General features: G+C 46.0%; 2 protein-coding genes across 2 annotated transcripts; both read left to right on the top strand.

Annotated features, from left to right (window-relative positions):
• The first annotated feature begins 1,227 nt into the window (after positions 1-1,227).
• Positions 1,228-4,012, top strand: LOC122005504 (endo-1,4-beta-xylanase 1-like). Its single transcript, XM_042560546.1, has 5 exons — positions 1,228-1,366; positions 1,437-1,819; positions 1,893-2,070; positions 2,149-2,700; positions 2,772-4,012. The coding sequence occupies exons 1-5, from the start codon at positions 1,325-1,327 to the stop codon at positions 3,900-3,902; spliced, it is 2,286 nt and encodes a 761-aa protein (XP_042416480.1). The 5' UTR covers positions 1,228-1,324; the 3' UTR covers positions 3,903-4,012.
• A 257-nt stretch (positions 4,013-4,269) lies between these two features.
• On the top strand, positions 4,270-11,294 carry LOC122005503. Its single transcript, XM_042560545.1, has 9 exons — positions 4,270-4,547; positions 4,694-4,755; positions 4,850-4,911; positions 5,025-5,909; positions 5,986-6,061; positions 6,132-6,230; positions 6,304-6,405; positions 10,446-10,516; positions 10,593-11,294. Exons 1-9 carry the CDS (start codon positions 4,388-4,390, stop codon positions 10,765-10,767), a joined length of 1,692 nt encoding a protein of 563 aa, XP_042416479.1. The 5' UTR covers positions 4,270-4,387; the 3' UTR covers positions 10,768-11,294.
• Positions 11,295-18,756: the final 7,462 nt, after the last annotated feature.

Genomic DNA, 18,756 nt, shown 5'->3' with positions numbered 1-18,756 from the left:
AGGAATCATTGGTTATCACATAACTTAATGGATTTTACCTTGATTCGATGGCACGAAGTAAAGAAGGGAAACTAGGGGACCACAGGGTCATTATAACATGGGTCTCCTTGAGAAAGCAGTCATACTAGCAATGCCACCTTAAAAGTAGACGTCGCATTTGGGTACGCACTCCGATATAATTCTAAAAGTTTATATCAGTATCTCGGGATAGACTACCTTCACGAGAACAAACATAGAGAGAGAAAAGTAGCAATACTTAGGATTTCAACGATCATCTTGGCAAAACGGGAATCCTAGGATCATCTTCTCAATTTCAGATTTCTTCCTTGACTTCTTGTGCTTGAAAGTAGATGTCGCATTTAGATAAACACGTCGGTATAATTCCAAAAGTTTATATCAGTATCTCAGGATAGACTACCTTCATGAGAGCAAACATAGAGATAGGAAAGTAAACAATACTTAGGATGTCGACGATCATCGCAAAACCGGAATCCTAGGATTGTCTTCTCAATTTCGGATTTCTTCCTTGACTTTTTGTGTTTGGTGCTTTAGACACACACTATATCTCTCTCACACACACACAAACACTTACACTTTGCAATTCTCTAGATAACTTACTTCACAAATCCGATTAGTATGTATTTAATATACAGCTCTTGTGCGTTCAATACATTTTATAACTTAATTGGCAACAAACGTGCACTTATGTTTTGCACACATAAAACTTTTGTGGAACAGGATCTGTCACCAATCAATCGGGTCGTAAGAACAGAAACCTAGTTATCAACAAAAAAGAAAAACGATTATACTCCCAACTCCCTTAACTTCCAAGTCGTCCTAGTTGAGTATCTACTACCTTATTGGCTACTTGACTCTCATGAAATATGAAAAAGAGAAAAAATTTAATTTAAAACCTTCAATTGCAGTGCAAGCATAGTTCATGCATGCTAGCTAGCTAGATATCAATATGTTCTCCGGATGAAAGACAAAGGTGAAGTAACCTATCTCTTCAAGAAAAAGAATCCTCTCCCACATTTCATTATACTCCACAAATGGAATATATCCTCACTACTCCAACATAATCTTAACATGCGAAGATAATTACAAATAAAATAATGCTAGTTTTAGCTTGCAATCCCAGAAATAGATATGTTGGATCTAAAAGTACTGCATGTGGATCTAAAATTAAGTTCCAGCTGAAAGTTATATATAAGCAGCGAAGTTGCAGGCTACAATCCATGCAGCAGAGGACAGTTTCTTGCTTTTGTGTGTTCTTGAGAGGTTGCTAGCTCTTGATTTTAATCCTTTCCTAATTGATAACTTCATGGCTGATCAACCAAGCAGCAATTCAGTTTGTGACGCTAAGGTACAGATTGATTCATGCTCTGACTCTAGATCTGTTGTATTAATTATTGAATTCTTCTTCTTCTTCTCAGAGTTCCCTAGAGAAAATATTCATCGACGGAGAGGATCAAAGCATCATATTGAACCCTAACTTCGACGACGGCCTCAACAATTGGTCCGCTTGGGGATCTTGCAAGCTCGCGCTCCACGACTCCATGGCCGACGGCCAGGTAGTTCCTTTTAGCGGCCACAAGTACTTTGCGGCCGCGTCGGAGCGCACTCAGGGCTGGAACGGGATTCAGCAGGAGATCACCGGCCGGGTGCAGCGGAAGCTCGCTTACGAGGCGACGGCGTTCGTTAGAGTTTTCGCCAATGCATCGTCTTCCTCTGCTGTTCCATCTGCACCTGCGGAAGTCAGAACCACTCTCTACGTTCAAGCAGAGAATGGGCGCGAACAATACGTCGGCATTGCTAAGTACTACGATTGTTTCACTAAGGTTTAATCATGTGCTGCATGTGATTGATATCCGATCATCTGCCATTGACAGAGCGATGGCAACCGATAAGGATTGGGTGCAATTGAAGGGCAAGTTTCTGATGAACGGCGAAGCTTCTAAAATTGCGGTCTTCGTTGAAGGGCCACCGGCGGGCATGGATATCCTTCTCGGCAGCTTAGTGATCAAGCATGCAGAGAAGGCTCCTCCATCGAGTCCTCCCGATTTCGAGGTCAATCAAGCAGGGACAGTTGAAAGATTGATCGAATTTTTTTTCTTCTTTCTATTAATATATGTTTTTTCATGGCAGAATGTTACGTACGGAGTCAACATAATCCAAAACGGCAGTCTCTCCGACGGCTCCGACGGGTTAAGCGGCTGGTTCCCTCTTGGCCCCTGCAAGCTCGCCGTCGTCGCGTCCGGCGCACCTCGCGTGCTTCCTCCCATGGCGCGCGACTCCCTCGGGACGCGCGAGCCGCTCAACGGCCGTCACATCCACGTCACCGACCGCACGCAGACGTGGATGGGCCCCGCGCAGACCATCACGGAGAGGATCCAGATCCAGGTCGCCTACCAGGTGTCGGCGTGGGTCCGCGTCGTCGGTGCGCAGGGCACGACGCAGAACGTCAACGTCGCCCTCGGCGTGGACACCCAGTGGGTCAACTGCGGCCAAAGTCAGGTCACTGATGGACGGTGGTACGAGATCGGAGGATCATTTCGGATCGAGACGCTGACGGCAGAGAGAGTGATGGTGTACGTCCAGGGCCCGGCGGCGGGGGTTGACCTCATGGTGGCCGGGCTTCAGATTTTCCCCGTCGACCGGAAAGCAAGATTCCGGCATCTCGAGAACCTCACGGACAAGGTATTAATCAGCAGAATTTGTCAAAATCACTACTAAATTTTGACAAAAGGATCACATATTAACTTCATCAGGTGAGAAAGAGAGACGTGGTTCTGAAAATTAGAGCCTCGGATAATCTCGCCGTTGATTCTGCATTGCCGCCGCCATTGGTGAGAGTTCGACAGATCAAGAACAGTTTCCCTTTCGGATCATGCATCTCGCGGAGCAACATCGACAACGAGGACTTCGTCAACTTCTTCGTCACCAACTTCAATTGGGCCGTCTTCGAAAACGAACTCAAGTGGTACTGGACGGAGCCGCAGCAGGGGAGTCTCAACTATGCCGACGCCGACGAACTTCTCGATCTCTGCAAGAAGAATGGCATCGAGACGAGGGGGCATTGCATCTTCTGGGAAGTGGAGAGCGCGGTGCAGGGCTGGGTTCGCGCTCTCAACAACACCGATCTCGCCAGCGCCGTCCAAAGTCGCCTCAACGGCCTCCTGACGAGGTACAAGGATCAGTTCCAGCACTACGACGTCAATAACGAGATGCTCCACGGCACGTTCTACCAAGACCGGCTCGGAAGAGACATAAGATCGAGCATGTTCAAGGCGGCGAACCAGCTAGACTCTGCAGCGACTCTGTTCGTGAACGACTACAACGTGGAGTGCGCCGCGGACACAAGGGCTACGCCGGAGACGTACATCGAGCAGATACTTAGCCTGCAGGACCAAGGCGCTCCGGTGGGGGGAATCGGCCTTCAAGGGCATGTTAAGGCACCAGTTGGGCCGGTGATCTCGTCGGCTCTGGATAAGCTGGGCGTCCTCGGCATCCCCGTCTGGTTCACAGAAATCGACGTGTCGGCGGCGAACGAGTTCGTGCGAGCGGATGACCTGGAGGTGATCCTGCGGGAGGCGTACGCGCACCCTGCGGTGGAGGGGGTGATGCTGTGGGGCTTCTGGGAGCTGTTCATGAGTCGGGACGACGCGCACTTGGTGAACGCGGAAGGCGATCTCAACGAAGCAGGGAGGAGGCTATCGAGTCTTCTTCAGCACGAGTGGACGTCGCGTTCTCACGGAAGAGTCGATGGCCAAGGGGAGTTCAAGTTCAGGGGCTTCCATGGCACGTACAGCGTTGAGATCAGGACGCTCACGAAGAAGGTTACGCAAACGTTCACGGTGGACAAGGGGGATTCTCCTCTGGTTGTGGAGATAAGTTTATGAAACAAATTAACAATTGGAGAAATAAAGACGTCTATACTGCAATCGATCATCCTATAAAGTGTAAAAGTGTAATGGACTTGTAAGAAAACTTTATTAAAGAAGAAAATATATTGATAGAATTATGTATGAGGGGTATTTTGCTCGAGCACTACTACTACTAACATTGTTAAAGAAAGCATGCTGAGAGTAGGCTAGCCTATGAAGTCCGCATAATTATCCTTGCGGAGTTATCACCGTCGGATCTTTATCGAAACCCACCGTTTGTCAAATTCAACGGTTCACCTTTTCCTGCTCGGTGCATCCAATTTGTTTCCCTGTCTTCGATGACGAGCCGCTCCAACGGCTAGTTTTCAGTTATATGAAAAGCCGACCAAATTCTCTGCTCGTCGCTTTTTAAGATTCGTCTCACTCTCGACCTCGATCTCGTTTGTTCTTCCCTCAGTTGCGATCTCGATCTCGTTTTATTGGATTTTTTTCGTATTGGGATGGAGAAGCTCCGGTCTGATTTGATGAAGGAATCAGAAGCGACGCCCAGCGAAGTGGACGATGGAGTCTACGAGGAGATCGAGGCACCCAAGTTCGTTGACTTCAGCCTCCCCGATTGCTCTCGGCCGGATGATCGATCCTGGTTCTGCTCCCGCGTCGGTGAGCTCTTGCCTCAACTATTCTTCGCATGGATTAGGGTTTTCGATTTCGTTTACTCTGTCGAAAGATCGCTTTTTCCTGATGTCTGTCATTCCAGTTTTAATTTCCTGTTAGTTCTCACTCGTAGCATGGTGATTGATGTTTAGGTTGTGACCAAAATCACGAGGAAGTTGATCCTGATGCTCTCCTCAGATCCTTTCGGATTAGGGTTTGGCTATGTCATCCCCTTCTGTTATTTTTGCTCCCTCTTTTGTAGTTTTAGGTCATTATTTTCAATTTTTGGCCGTCACGATGAATCACAGGTCATCGAAGCCAGAAGCCCCAATGTGTGCCGTCGAAAAGCATGGGATCGAGAAGCTCCAAGGTCTGGTTTCGTCATACTCTTTCTGTTTGTTATAATTCTTTGTGTTGTAGAAAGTTAAAATTAAAATTCTCAAGTGGGACAAAAGTTTTAACACGAATTAGAGGTTATGTCAGTTTGATCCCAAAATGCCCAAAATCTGCTCCTGCAAAGTCCATAAAGTGTAGGACTGCCGGCCGGAGCACTGTGACTTCAGTTGCTGAAAATATGGCAAAAACCAAGCTAAAGGACCATCCCCTCTCGAGCTTGAGGTTAACCCCTGGTGATGTTAAGTCAAGATCACAACATTCTAAGAGAAAAGAGACATTGACGACACCAAAAATCCAAAAACGTCCAACTAATCAAGAGGATTTTCGGAGTGTGAGCCAGCAAAGGGAACCAGTTAGTGTAGTGATGAACAAATCTGTAGCGAAATCTCTTTTTGTTGATACTGTTGCTGCTGCAGCAGATACTACTAGTAACAAAGAAAAACCTGAGAGTTCTTCTCCATCCAAATGTGAGACTTCTGTATCTGACGTTTGTGTTAAAATGAAGAAGGTTAAAGTTACCAAACGCGTAAAGAATGTGCCGAGCAGGTATCTCTGTATACCAAAGAATCAGAAAAGCTCAAAGAACGCTGAAGACTCTGCACAGAATTTGAACAAGGCTGATAAAACTAAAAGTAAGATGAAGTTGAAAAGTGGGGCATCTTCAATATTCTGCAATCCCTCAAATGATTTCAAAGCTGACAAAGAAATGGATTGCCATGCGACTGCAAAGGGTGACAAGCAATTTCTAGTTGTGAATTCAGATAAAGAGTGTCTGAACTTAGAAACACAATCAGGTGAAAAGGACTCAGTAGGTCTAATTAAGTCGAGGAAGATAATGAACTGCGAGAAGTATATACAGGACAAGGTTTCTCTCCCTCACTCTTCCAGCAAACCTGACAGTGGAGCTGAAAAAGTGGCAGCAATGTCTAAGGTAGATGATGAGAAAGAAAATGCTCCTAGCACCAAGAAAAGGTAATTTGTAACTGGATTCTACTTATTTTGCCCTCAAATTGATTAGGGGAAGTTGATTTTATATTTTTATTAACAGAGTTGTTAGTTCAAACACCCAAAATTATGCAAGTGAGAACATCATGTCTGCAACTAGAGAGAATGATCCCCAGAAGGCAGGTTACAGTTTTGTTCTGTATAAAATATATTTTTATAATTATAGTGAATAATTGTGTACTTAAACAGGAAGTTAGACCTCATATCAAGTCCACCACTGAAACTTCTGATCGAGAGAAACATAAAAGGACAATTACAAATCCAAGGCCTTTTAGATTAAGAGTTGATGTGAGTTCCTTTGTCTCTCAAGTTTAAGATAAAATTTGATGGACGTAGTGAGAATTTTGTTATGTTCTGTCAGGAGAGGATTCTTAAGGAAGCAAACCAGGAAAGAAGGCTTCAGGTTGAAGCTCAAGCTCAAAAGAAGAGTGAATCTAATCTCAAACATGCGGAAGTAATCAAGGTTAGTACTTGGTAGTGCTTTTGTAAGCATTCTCAAGTTATAAAGCTAATATGTGAAAAGATAAGTGTTAAAGTTAAATCTGCTAACCAATTATCCCAAAATCTTGACCCATTAAAGAAAATATCAATTACACTTTATATCCTCAATACTCACCCCATTTATGTGTGAGTAATATACTTTACTATTCGGCCCAAACTCAACACATAAATTTATGAGAAAATATTTTTTGACAAATGAATTAAATATTTGTATTTATCACCTTCACATGTGGGCAAGATTTAAACCTTGGACCTCTCGTTATCCAGTTACATATTTGTATCTTAATGGGTGGCACATACAATTTTTAAACAATATGGTGTTTGATGCTATGATAATATTTCATGGAGGTTGCATCTATAGTATGAAATTAATCTGTAATTGGTTAGTAACTCAAACATTGTGGCAATTGTCAAGCTTATCATGGATATAAATCCTCGTTCTAATTAAGTCAGTTTAGAGGCCTGCCCAAGGTCAATAGTTAACTAGGTAGGTTTCACAATTACAACTACTATAACTGCATATCAATCACTGTTAATTTGGTAGGTTTCACGTAATAACTACTAACTTTATGTTTACCAAAATCATTGTTTCAACAAAATGACATAATGCACAATAAAATGAAAACAATCTGAATGACACAATTAATTACTAGATACTAATGACTTCAATATAACAACAAACATAATACAAAAAAACAATTGCAATAACGTGTTTTGTCTACACATCTCAATGCACAAAAATATGTTGTTCAACATGTTTGCAAATCATTGGGGACCAGCAATAATAATTACAATGAAGGTAAAAATCTGCATATGAGTAGAAACAAATCTATCCAAATAGAATAAACAGATAAATTGAGTATAATAACAATGAAGGTAAAAATCTGCATGCGAGTAGAAACAAATCAATCCAAATAGAATAAACAGATAAATTGAGTTCTCTGCCAGATTTGATCTATCAGAAACCTACTAATGGCAACATTGAATTACACTTCGTCAACCTTTTAATCCAATAACTTAACCCACAGTAAGCCTACTTTAACCCACAATCTCTCATCTCCTACTTTAACCCACAATCTCTCATCTCCTACTGTAACACCGCCATACATACTATTTGTATTGCACAAGCTTTCAACAAATCATTGTTGGAAAAATGTTAATGGGAACAAAGTGGTGGATGGAAATAGACTCTGATCTGAATGAGATATTAGTCCCATATTGGCAGTTGAGTAACATTAAGACTGGGACATAGTTGTTAATTGCAAATTCAGGACCCAGATTATACAAACTCACTTATGTGTAAACACTACTGAACGTAGCGGACCGATCGATTCCAGAGGACCAACTAGTGTTTGCCACACATCTTGATCAAAGACTTGAGTATCTTTGATCAAGAATTGTTACTCAAATCTTTGATCAAGATTTGTTGCTCCAGAAAATGGTTGCTCAAGTCTTGACTAGTTGCTAAAGAAGGCTTCCTTCTTCTTTGCTTTGTTTACTCGTCTTTGATCAAGACTTGTTGCTCAAGATATCAAGAAGACTTGTTGCAAGTCTTTGATCAAGACTTGTTGCTCAAGAAATTGCAAAAACTTGTTGCTCAAGTCTTAACTAGTTGCTCAAGAAGGTTTCCTTCTTAATTTCTTGTTGCTCAAGCCACATGTGTTTTTTTTTGTTCAAGAAAGCTTGCTTGTTGCTCAAGAAAAAGCTTTCCATACAAGCAAGTGGTGAAGCAAGTAGTTGAGGAAGAGAGCATTCTTGAGAGAGAGATTTCAAGAATAGTAATTCTTGTGCAAGGAGACTTCAAAAAGAAGAGATTTTTCCACTTTAATTCCCTCATTTCATCTTCTTTTTCTCTATCGTGCAATTCTTCACTCGACAGATACCCGCGATAGTATTCAGATACATATTAAGTTCACTACAACAATCTGTGCTAGGTTGTGATCGTGGTTTCGTCATTTTATCTTGGGAAACAAACATCCAACATGACCTCGTAGCACCGCCAAAGGAAACAAATTTATTTTAAGGAAACTGCATCGCCACAGGACTCGGCATCTTTTTCCGACTCTGTATGAGGTGTCTCACTCGGAAAGTCCACTTGGAGCCCACGAAAATAACTTGAGATTTTCCACTTAAGTCATCTCAACAGATAAGTTTGAATTGTGTACATTGTAATTTCAATGCAGATTGCACTTCTTTGATGACTTGATTGTGGAATAAATTTTCAATAATATTAAAATAAATTTGTCTCCTTTGGCGATGCTACGAGGTCACGTTGGGCTTTTATTTCCCAAGTTGTCGTGACAAACTTAATGTGTATTTGAACACTATCATGGATATCTGTCCAGCAAAGAATTGCATGACAAAGGGAAAAAATACAAAATGAAGGAATCAAAGTGGAAGGATCTCTTCTCTTTGAAAAGCTCTCCTTGCACAATCTACCTACTTCACCACTTGCTTGAGAATATACTCTCTTGCTCAAGCTCAACCCTCCTTATATGGAGAGCTTTTTCTTGAGCAACAAGCAAGCTTTCTTGAACAACAAGAAACACAACACATGTGGCTTGAGCAACAAGCAATTAAGAAGGAACCTTCTTGAGCAACTAGTTAAGACTTGACTAACAAGTTTTGATCAAAGACTTGAGCACAACAAGTCTTCTTGATTTCTTGAGCAACAAGTCTTGATCAAAGTCTTCTTTAGCAACTAGTCAAGCCTTGAGCAACAAGTCTTGATCAAAGACTTCTTTAGCAACTAGTCAAGCCTTGAGCAACAAGTCTTGATCAAAGTCTTCTTTAGCAACTAGTCAAGCCTTGAGCAACAAGTCTTGATCAAAGACTTCTTTAGCAACTAGTCAAGCCTTGAGCAACAAGTCTTCTCATTTTCTTGAACAACAAGTTTTGATCAAAGACTTAAGCATCAAAGAGATGTGTAACAAGCACTAGTTGATCCTCGTGGAACCGATGAATTCGTTTTGAGCCATTTTTGTGTTGTTTCTAATGTAAAATTTTCTTTTTTCTCCAGTTGATACTATTCTTCCTACCCTCATGTATAAGAATGCTCGCTTGACGAGGGCAACCTTAACTAGACTGGGTGAGGAATTATTGAGAGATCGCCCTCTTAATCAGCCCCCTTCTTCCCTTGGTCTACTATCTCTCTCAGGAATCTTCCAACTCCTCAGAGTCAAAGGGTCCCTTCATTAAGTAGTGTTCACACATCAGTGAGTTTGTGCAATTCGGATTCTAGATTTGCACATCAACAACTATGTCCCAATCTTAATGTCACTCAACTCGCAATGTGCGATTAATGTCCCATTCACATCGACTAATGTCTCATTCACATTTTTCCAACAATCACATCCCCCAATACTACAATGTGGACAGTGGTAATCTCCAATGGCAACAACTGAATCCAAATTTATTCCAACTTGAGCCCATACTAACCCAAGCCTAATTTCACCTCTTGAGAATCCACATGTTCCCTAATTAGACCCAAATCGGGTGCCAAAAACAATGAATCAACCCCAATAATTTTGGTCCCTAATTAGACGTAGAAAATATGATTTGTAGAGATGAGAATGTTAAGGTGAATGTGTAGACATTCGAGGATGGACAGAATAAGAAGTGAAAGCATTAGAGAGAAAGTCAGAGTTGCATCTATTGAGAAAAAACTTCGAGAGATATATTTAAGTTGGTATGGACATCTACTTAGAAACCAATAAATGCTCCGATTAGGCGATATGAAACTATGACCAAAAAGGACTTAGTTAGCAACAATAAAACAAGATTAAATTTATTTAAGTATAGATGATGATACAGTAGAAGATAGAGCTCAATGGCGTAAAAGGATCTATATAGCTGACCCCACCTAGTAGGATAAGTCTTGGTTGTTGTTATTGTTGTTGTAATTACACTTGTAGTAGGAGATATATTAGAGAAAATGAACATTGTAAAGGTTTTGTTATATATGTACCACAAGGAATTCTAATTTTGGTCTGGCTATTGCAGGTGGTAACAACCAAGGAGAAAACCACTAAAAACATGGTAGAACCATCAAGGCAAACATCTAAAGACAGAAGGTTCACGCAATCCTCCTCAAAGTTGTTACTCTTTGTGTAGATAATTTGAACTCTTAAACATATTTCATTCATGCAGTGTGACAACATTGAGGAAGCCACTGGATGCTAAACTAGGAAGAGGTAACGGCAAAATCGATAATCCTTTTGTTATAGCAAAAGGAACAAGACCTACAACAGTTCCACGAGAACCAAACTTCCATACCGTACATCTACCAAGAGGTTGCTCCAAGAGGGCAGAGTCAAAAAGTTGATGCATCCAGCTTTCGCAGCTGCCTTGACTAATTTGTTCCACAAAATTCCTTTGTACTGGTGGCATCAAATCCTTTTCATTCAATGGTTCCATTGAATCTTTCCCCGGTACTTTCAAAATGCTTTCTGCTGTAAATTGTTAAATGCCTTTCTAAAGTTCTAAGGTCATCTTTCTGTTGTAGTAAATACTTTTTGGAGAAACTCGTCTGGCTATTTTTCTTGATAAAGTTCTCACTTGATTTGACGTCAAGTAGCGTTCTTGATTTTGTGTCTCCTGTTCTTTGCCAACACTCCTGGAGTAGATGTCCCAAATCCTTGTACAAACTGTTCAATTCCTTTGTCAATCCCGGTGCTGGATTATTTGGAAAAGTTGAAATTCGATAATCCACGGCATAATATTAAATTTCGACTTAATTCTCCCAACTTTTGCTAAAATCTCTTGTCACTCTCAGATAAAATCTCTCTCTGGGCACCCAGTCTAGTGATGTAAGTTTGCAATGTGACTTGAATGGCATATGTTTTTTGATCAGATACTATACCATTGAGTTAAAGTTACAATTATTATTTTTATATAACTTTTGTCCATTTACTAGCACTGGTTATATTCTTTCTTTCTAGTTTACAAGAGATCAATGAGAAAGATGTCGGATGGAAAGAGCTGCCGTAATCTGGACAAGTTCAAGTTACAATATGATTGCTGTGAAAGGAATACAATGCATCTAATTGAACCAAATGATGTATCTAATAGGATCTAGTTATGTTTATGGCTACATTGGAAATTGAATCAATGGCAAACGAAGAGCTGACCTGATTGTAGAATGATCCGGTGATGAGGAGGGGCTAGCCCAGCAGTGGGGTCAATGGCACGGTGGAAATTAAAGTCAAGACGGTCAACCTTACGTGATCATCCGAGCGGGCAGTTCACTTTCCCGACTAAGAGGGAGAATATCCGACCGGATGTCAGTACAGCTCGGACACATACCGAGCTTCCGGTACTCAAACAGACAAGGTATGGGCCGAGCGGCCAACCCGCTCTGACTCACATCGGCAAAACATTGACTACCGAGCAAACTACATTCAGACACAGCTCCGGCCTACATAACATGGAGGCAGGACAGTGGGATGATGGCCGAGCGGTCATTCCGCTCGGCCCGAGGACAAGACCCGCCGAACGGCCAAGGGTTGGTCGAGCGGTCATTCTGCTCAACCCACTGACAGACAAAAGGAGTATCAGCTGATATCCTCATAAGGACTCGCGCCACCGATAGATGGCATGGTTGGCGACATGAACAGGCAGAGGATCGTCCACTGTCTTGTCAGAGATATGCTCGGGTAATTAAGGTATGGTGTCAGGGACACTTTTCTGACACGTCTTTTCAAGGTATGCTTTAAGGAGCGTGCACACTCACTTCCCCAAAGCCCTATATAAAGGGATCTCAGTTTGGACGAAGGTATGTGATCCGGCGATAAGAATAGGGGACCCCCTTTCCGGGGAGTCAACGCCACGTGGAAGTCGGAGGGTCAGGTGGTCGATCGGATAAGGATGGACCGACCTAACGATCGAGAAAAGGTGGGATCGATCGGCTGACCGGAGAAGGGGGGCTGACCACCCGGCCGGCCGACCGGTGTCTAACTGATGGCAAAAGGCGCCCCGGCGGGAGTCGGGGTTCCGGCGCTCGTTGAACGGGATCGAAGGGCCGAGCGGATGGCACGCTCGGCCGAAGACATAAGGTGGCATACTGCGGACAGTCTCCATAGAGCACATTACCGAGAATCTCCCAAGTAGACCATTATGTATGACCGGTCGGATGTGAGGTGAGTGCTTGCCGGCCGGACGCCCGGCATGGAGTAAGGAGAAAAGGACAAGGAACATCTTCTGACAGCAGGCATGCTCTATGACCAAGCCATACTCCAAATCTTACGACAAGGAGTTCCGCTGTCCCATCGAAGACGTGCTTGGACTGTAGCAGTATGGTGTCAGGCAAGCTTTCTGACAAGCCCTTACTGAGGTATGGGCTGGGGACACGTATTCGCCTCGGTATGTGTGCATGAGCTCCTTCCCCACTCTATATAAGGAGCCTCGCACTTCACCGGAGGTACGCCTTCTTGCATATTCGGAGCTATTTCTTTGCTGACCACTTGCCTGACTTGAGCGTCGAAGGGTCGTCGCCGGGAACCACTTCCCGGCCCGACTTCCCTGCAGGTTCGCCGGAGGTTTGTACGACCGGTCGGGGATCTACGTCAGCAGTTTGGAGAGCGCCACGTGCCCAGCGTCCGTTGATTCAGCGTTCGGACAGGATCAATTTGGCGCCGTCTGTGGGAACGCTCCTGCATCCGATTGGAAGCAATGGACGAAGCTGGACGACCGCATACAGTGACGCTCTCCACGGAGGAACTCGACGCTCTGATCGAGTCGAGGGCCGCTAAGCTTGTGGAACAAAAACAGAAGGCGCAAGCCGAGCGGCTTGAGCAGCAAGCAACATCAGTATCAGGGGGCCGAGCGGAAGCACCCGCGGCCACAGTTCCATTTCATCGGGCCCTATTTCGCACTCCTCCTGAAGCCGCAGCAGTTAATTGTGATCGAGGATCTTCATCAGATGAAGTGCCAAGACGAGATAGCAGAAAAGGAAAGGCTCCTCGAGCGGATGCCTCGCCCGAACGGATCAACCGTCAATTCTCAGAGGCCATCCTGCGGGACCCTCTGCCGAAGCACTATGTGCCTCCAGCGATCGGTGAATACAACGGAACCACCGACCCGGAAGATCATTTGGGCAAGTTCGACAACACCGCTACCCTTCATCAGTACACGGATGGAGTGAAGTGTCGAGTTTTTCTTACCACCCTCTCGGGATCGGCTCAACGGTGGTTTCGGAGGCTTCCGGACGAATCCATCACAAGTTTTAAAGACTTCCGAACGGCCTTCCTCCACCATTTTGCAAGCAGTCGGCGCTACCAGAAGACTAGCGTGAGCTTATTCGCCATCAAGCAAGAGCCCAGAGAGTCGCTCAGAGCTTATATCCAGCGATTCAACCAGGTGGCCATGGGCATTCCAACGGCCACCTCCGAGACGATGATGAACGCATTTACGCAAGGCCTCATGGACGGGGATTTCTTCCGCTCGCTCATTCGGAAGCCGCCCCGAGACTACGATCATATGCTACACCGGGCTAATGAATATATCAATGTAGAGGAAGCCCAGGCGCCCCTGAGGAAGGAAGCTCCGACTGAGCGTCCACCACCTTCCGAGCGGAAGCCGCACACTGCTCATCACCCGCCCAGAGGACCTAGGGCCGAAGCAATCCGCTCCCCCCCCATACTAGGACCCAGGTGCAAGAGGTAGCTGCCGAACAGCCCAAGCAAAAGAAGAGGTGGACCCCAATGTTCTGCTCATTCCACCGGACGGACACGCATAACACCAGAGATTGCCGAAGTCTTCCTCTAATCGCCCACCCCATTCCCCGGAGTGGTGGTCGTCGATCGCCATCATCCGACAGGCGACAAAGACCTCATGAAGCCGAGCGGACTAAACTCGACAAGCAACAAAGACAGACTCCCGAGCGGCGTCATACTCCGAGGCGTGAAGACAATCCCCGAAGGTCTAGGGAGCTGCCAAGGTCATCCGCTCGGGAAGAAGAAAATAGAAGCAACACTTCCCGATGCGAAATCAACATTATTGTTGGGGGGTCGACTGGGGGCGATTCCAACCGAGCAAGGAAAGCGAGCGTAAGACAGCTCCAGATCCATGCGGTCGGCTGCAGTCAGGAACGGGTGAGCGGACCCGAAATCAGCTTCGGGCCCAAGGACTTGGAAGGAGTAGAAGTGCCACATGACGACACTCTCCTCATCAAAGCGGTAATAGCTGACTACACTATTCACCACATTTTTATTGACACAGGAAACTCGGTCAATATCATATTCAAAAAGGCCTTCGATCAACTACAATTGATTGAGTCGAGCTGTTGCCCATGACAACCCTCCTCTACGGGTTTACGGGCAACGAAGTCCTGCCGGTCGGACAGATCCGACTAGCCATTTCGCTGGGAGAAGAGCCGCTCAGAAGGACGCGAACTGCAAACTTCGTGGTGGTAGACTCTCCATCAGCTTACAACGTCATCTTGGGACGACCGGCTCTCAGTGAATTCCGAGCGGCCGTCTCCACCTTCCACCAGAAAATCAAGTTCCCGATCGAAGACAAGGTTGGAGAAGTACGGGGAGACCAACTGGCAGCTCGGCGATGCTACGTCGAGATGGTCCGAGTTGAAGCCAATTCTGCTCAGAAGGCACCCCGGATCGAGGTAAACGCCGTAACTGAAAAACCTCCCTCTTTGGTGTATGAGGAAAAAGAGGAAGTGCAGATTCACCCGACCCGACCGGAGGCCACCACGTTCGTTGCGGCCGATCTGGAGGCAAGCCAGAAAGAGGAAGTGATCAAATGCCTCCAGAGAAACTGTGATGTCTTCGTCTGGTCGACGCACGAGCTGCCCGGAATTTCGCCGAGCATAGCGCAGCACGAACTACATGTCCGACCGGATGCTCGGCCGGTGAAGTAGAGAAAAAGGGATTTCAGCGCTGAACAGAATGCAATCATCCGAGCGGAGGTTGAGAAGCTCCTGGAGGCCGACCATATACGCGAGGTCCAGTTCCCGAGCTGGCTAGCGAACGTAGTATTAGTCTCCAAGCCGGGCAACAAGTGGAGAGTGTGCATAGATTTTCGGGATCTTAACAAAGCTTGCCCGAAGGATTTTTATCCTCTACCTCGGATCGATCAACTGGTGGACTCCACAGCTGGCTGCGAGTTGATATGTATGCTTGACGCTTATCAAGGCTATCATCAAGTGCCGCTCGCCCGAGAAGATCAAGAAAAAGTCAGCTTCGTTACAGCCGATGGCACCTATTGCTATAATGTAATGTCGTTCGGACTGAAGAACGCGGGAGCCACTTATCAGCGCTTGATGAACAAAGTGTTCAAGGAGCAGATCGGGCGAAACCTCGAAGTATATGTGGATGACATTCTCATCAAGTCAGTCCGAGCGGCCGATCTCTTTGAAGACATGGAGGAGACTTTCCGAGCGCTACGGAAATATGGAGTTAAGCTAAACCCTCAGAAGTGCCTTTTCGGAGCAAAAGGCGGGCGTTTCTTGGGATACATAGTGACCGAGCGGGGCATCGAGGCAAATCCCAGCAAAGTGAAAGCGTTACAAGATATGCCGCCCCCAAGAAATCTGAGGGAAGTGCAGCGCTTGACCGGTCGGATAACAGCTTTGTCCAGATTCATCTCCAAGATTGCCGACCGGAGCTTACCTTTTTTCAAAATCTTGCGCAAAGCCATTAAGTTTCACTGGGACGAAGAATGCGATCGTGCGTTCGAAGATCTGAAGGCATACTTGAACTCTCTGCCTGTGCTAGCCAAGCCAACTATGGGTGAGCCACTTTTTATCTATTTATCTTCAACTGAGCAAGCAGTCGGCTCGGCACTAGTAAGGGCAAGCGGAGAAGAACCTGTATATTTTCTAAGCCATATTTTAAAAGAGGTCGAATCTCGCTACACTGGGCTCGAGAAGCTGGCTTTCGCTTTGGTCCTCGCCGCTCGGCGCCTCCGTCCCTATTTCTTGGCTCATACTATCATCGTCCGGACGAATAGTCCATTGGGAAGAGTGCTGTTGAATCCAGAAGCGTCCGGACGGCTCATCAAATGGACCACGGAGTTGAGCGAATTCGACATTCAATATCAGCCCCGCTCGGCGATAAAGGCACAGTCCTTGGCAGATTTTATCACTGAAGTACAAAGGCCAGAGCCCGAAGCTATGTGGAAATTATTTGTGGACGGATCGTCCACCAGGCTCGGTAGCGGGATTGGTGTGCTATTGCTCTCTCCACAAGAAGAAAAGATGCACTTATCCGTCCGGCTAGATTATAGAGCTACAAATAACGAAGCAGAGTATGAGGCCCTTATAGCCGGTTTACAAGCCGCCCGGCATGTAGGAGCCGGACGGGTGACGCTGCATTCAGACTCTCAGCTGACCGCTCAGCAGCTCTCTGGTACTTTTGAGATTAACAACGCTCGGCTCAAACTCTACGCTGAGGCCTTTGAAAAGCTCAAGGTCAATTTCAGAGAAGTCATTATCCAGAAAATACCCCGAACGGAGAACCAGGCTGCAGATGAGCTAGCTAAACTCGCAAGTTCAATATCCCCGGTTGTCATCCAGAGGCCAATTGAACAAGTATTTTTAGTGGCGCACGTCGACCGGATGGAGGGCCTCGAGTTTTCGAGCGACTGGAGAACAGCCATCATGGAGTTTCTTCGATCGGGGGCAACACTGTCCGATCGGGAAGCAGCCCAGCAATTAAGAAGGAAAGTCGGTCGGTTCACACTCATTGGAGACCAACTCTACAAGAAGGCTTTCTCCCGCCCGCTTTTGAAATGCGTGAGCTCGGAAGACGCAGCGTACATCCTCCAAGAAGTACATCAAGGATCATGCGGAGGGCATCCGGGCGGACGATCACTGGCTAAAAAGATTCTGTTGGCCGGATACTTCTGGCCAACCCTGCAAGCAGACGCTGCTCGGACCGTGTTGACATGCCTTTCTTGCCAAAGGTATCATAACTTCTCACACCGACCGGCGGAGGAAATGAAAGCAGCTACTGTGTCCTGTCCGTTCGACCAATGGGGAATGGATATTGTGGGTCCGTTTCCCATGGCGACCGGGCAGCGGAAATTTCTACTAGTGGCGGTCGATTACTTTTCCAAATGGGTGGAGGTCGAGCCGCTAGCCAAGATCACCGAGTAGATGGTCAAGAAGTTTATCTGGCAGCAAATCATCTACCGGTTCGGCATCCCTCGTCGACTTGTTTCTGATAACTGGCGGCAGTTCGCGGGAAAGTTGCTCGAAGATTGGTGTAAAAGCTATGGCATCGAGCAACACTTCACGTCCGTGGCATATCTCCAAAGCAATGGTCAAGCCGAAGTAGCCAACCGGGAAATTCTTCGCATTCTGCGCGCTCGTCTCGACCATTTGGGAGGAAGCTGGGTGGATGAAGTGCCGGGCGTCCTATGGGCCATCCGAACGACCCCGAAGGAGGGAACGGGCGTGACGCCATTCCACTTAGTCTATGGTGGTGAAGCTGTCATTCCGGTCGAAGTCGGCTTCGAGTCCATCCGGATCCATAATTATGGTAATGATAACGCCGAGAGGAGGAACATGGAGCTGGATTTGGTCGACGAAGAGCGCGCCAAGGCGTCCGTCCGGCTGATGGCGTACCGGCAAAGAATGAAACAGAACTACAATCGACGCGTGATCCCTAGGGCATTCCAAGTTGGTGGCCTTGTCTGGAATAAAGTAAAACCGGTCGGCGACGTCGGCAAGCTGGAGGCTCCTTGGGCGAGCCCATTCAAAGTCATCGAAAAGCTGCGCTCGGGTGCTTATTATTTGGAGGATGAAGACGGACGACGGTTAGATCGACCTTGGAGCGCGAATCATCTCCAGCCGTACCGAGCTGGGTGAGAGGTGCGCTGATGTAATTTTATATATATTTTGGTCGCCTTTGTCCTTGTAATGCAGGAAGCAGAAATGATGAAAGGATGGAAAATAGCTTAGCCGAACGGCAGTGTCAAAATTAGCCTTAAAGGCCGTCAAGCTCCGACGTTAAAAATCGAGAGACGAGCCGGCGTCTATAAACCCTCCGAGCGGAAGACCGTCGAGCTCCGACGTTAAAAATCGAGAGACGAGCCAGCGTCTATAAACCCTCCGAGCGGAAGACCGTCGAGCTCCGACGTTAAAAATCGAGAGACGAGCCGGCGGAAGACCGTCGAGCTCCGACGTTAAAAATTGAGAGACGAGCCGGCGTCTATAAACCCTCCGAGTGGAAGACCGTCGAGCTCCGACGTTAAAAATCGAGAGACGAGCCGGCGTCTATAAACCCTCCGAGCGGAAGACCGTCGAGCTCCGACGTTAAAAATCGAGAGACGAGCCGACATCTATAAACCCTCCGAG

The sequence above is a fragment of the Zingiber officinale genome, chromosome 7B (genome assembly GCF_018446385.1).
Source record: "Zingiber officinale cultivar Zhangliang chromosome 7B, Zo_v1.1, whole genome shotgun sequence".
Taxonomy (NCBI): domain Eukaryota; kingdom Viridiplantae; phylum Streptophyta; class Magnoliopsida; order Zingiberales; family Zingiberaceae; genus Zingiber; species Zingiber officinale.
The sequence above is the reverse complement of the archived record's forward strand: the minus strand, read 5'-3'. Positions and strand labels throughout refer to the sequence as shown.

Excerpts from the sequence above, each read along its gene's own strand:
- LOC122005504 (XM_042560546.1), top strand. The coding sequence starts at position 1,325 with ATGGCTGATCAACCAAGCAGCAATTCAGTTTGTGACGCTAAG. Across the intron at positions 1,367-1,436 it reads ATTCAGTTTGTGACGCTAAG|AGTTCCCTAGAGAAAATATT; the intron begins GTACAGATTGAT and ends TCTTCTTCTCAG. Across the intron at positions 1,820-1,892 it reads CAATACGTCGGCATTGCTAA|AGCGATGGCAACCGATAAGG; the intron begins GTACTACGATTG and ends TGCCATTGACAG.
- LOC122005503 (XM_042560545.1), top strand. The coding sequence starts at position 4,388 with ATGGAGAAGCTCCGGTCTGATTTGATGAAGGAATCAGAAGCGACGCCC. Across the intron at positions 6,231-6,303 it reads CTTTTAGATTAAGAGTTGAT|GAGAGGATTCTTAAGGAAGC; the intron begins GTGAGTTCCTTT and ends ATGTTCTGTCAG. Across the intron at positions 6,406-10,445 it reads AACATGCGGAAGTAATCAAG|GTGGTAACAACCAAGGAGAA; the intron begins GTTAGTACTTGG and ends TGGCTATTGCAG.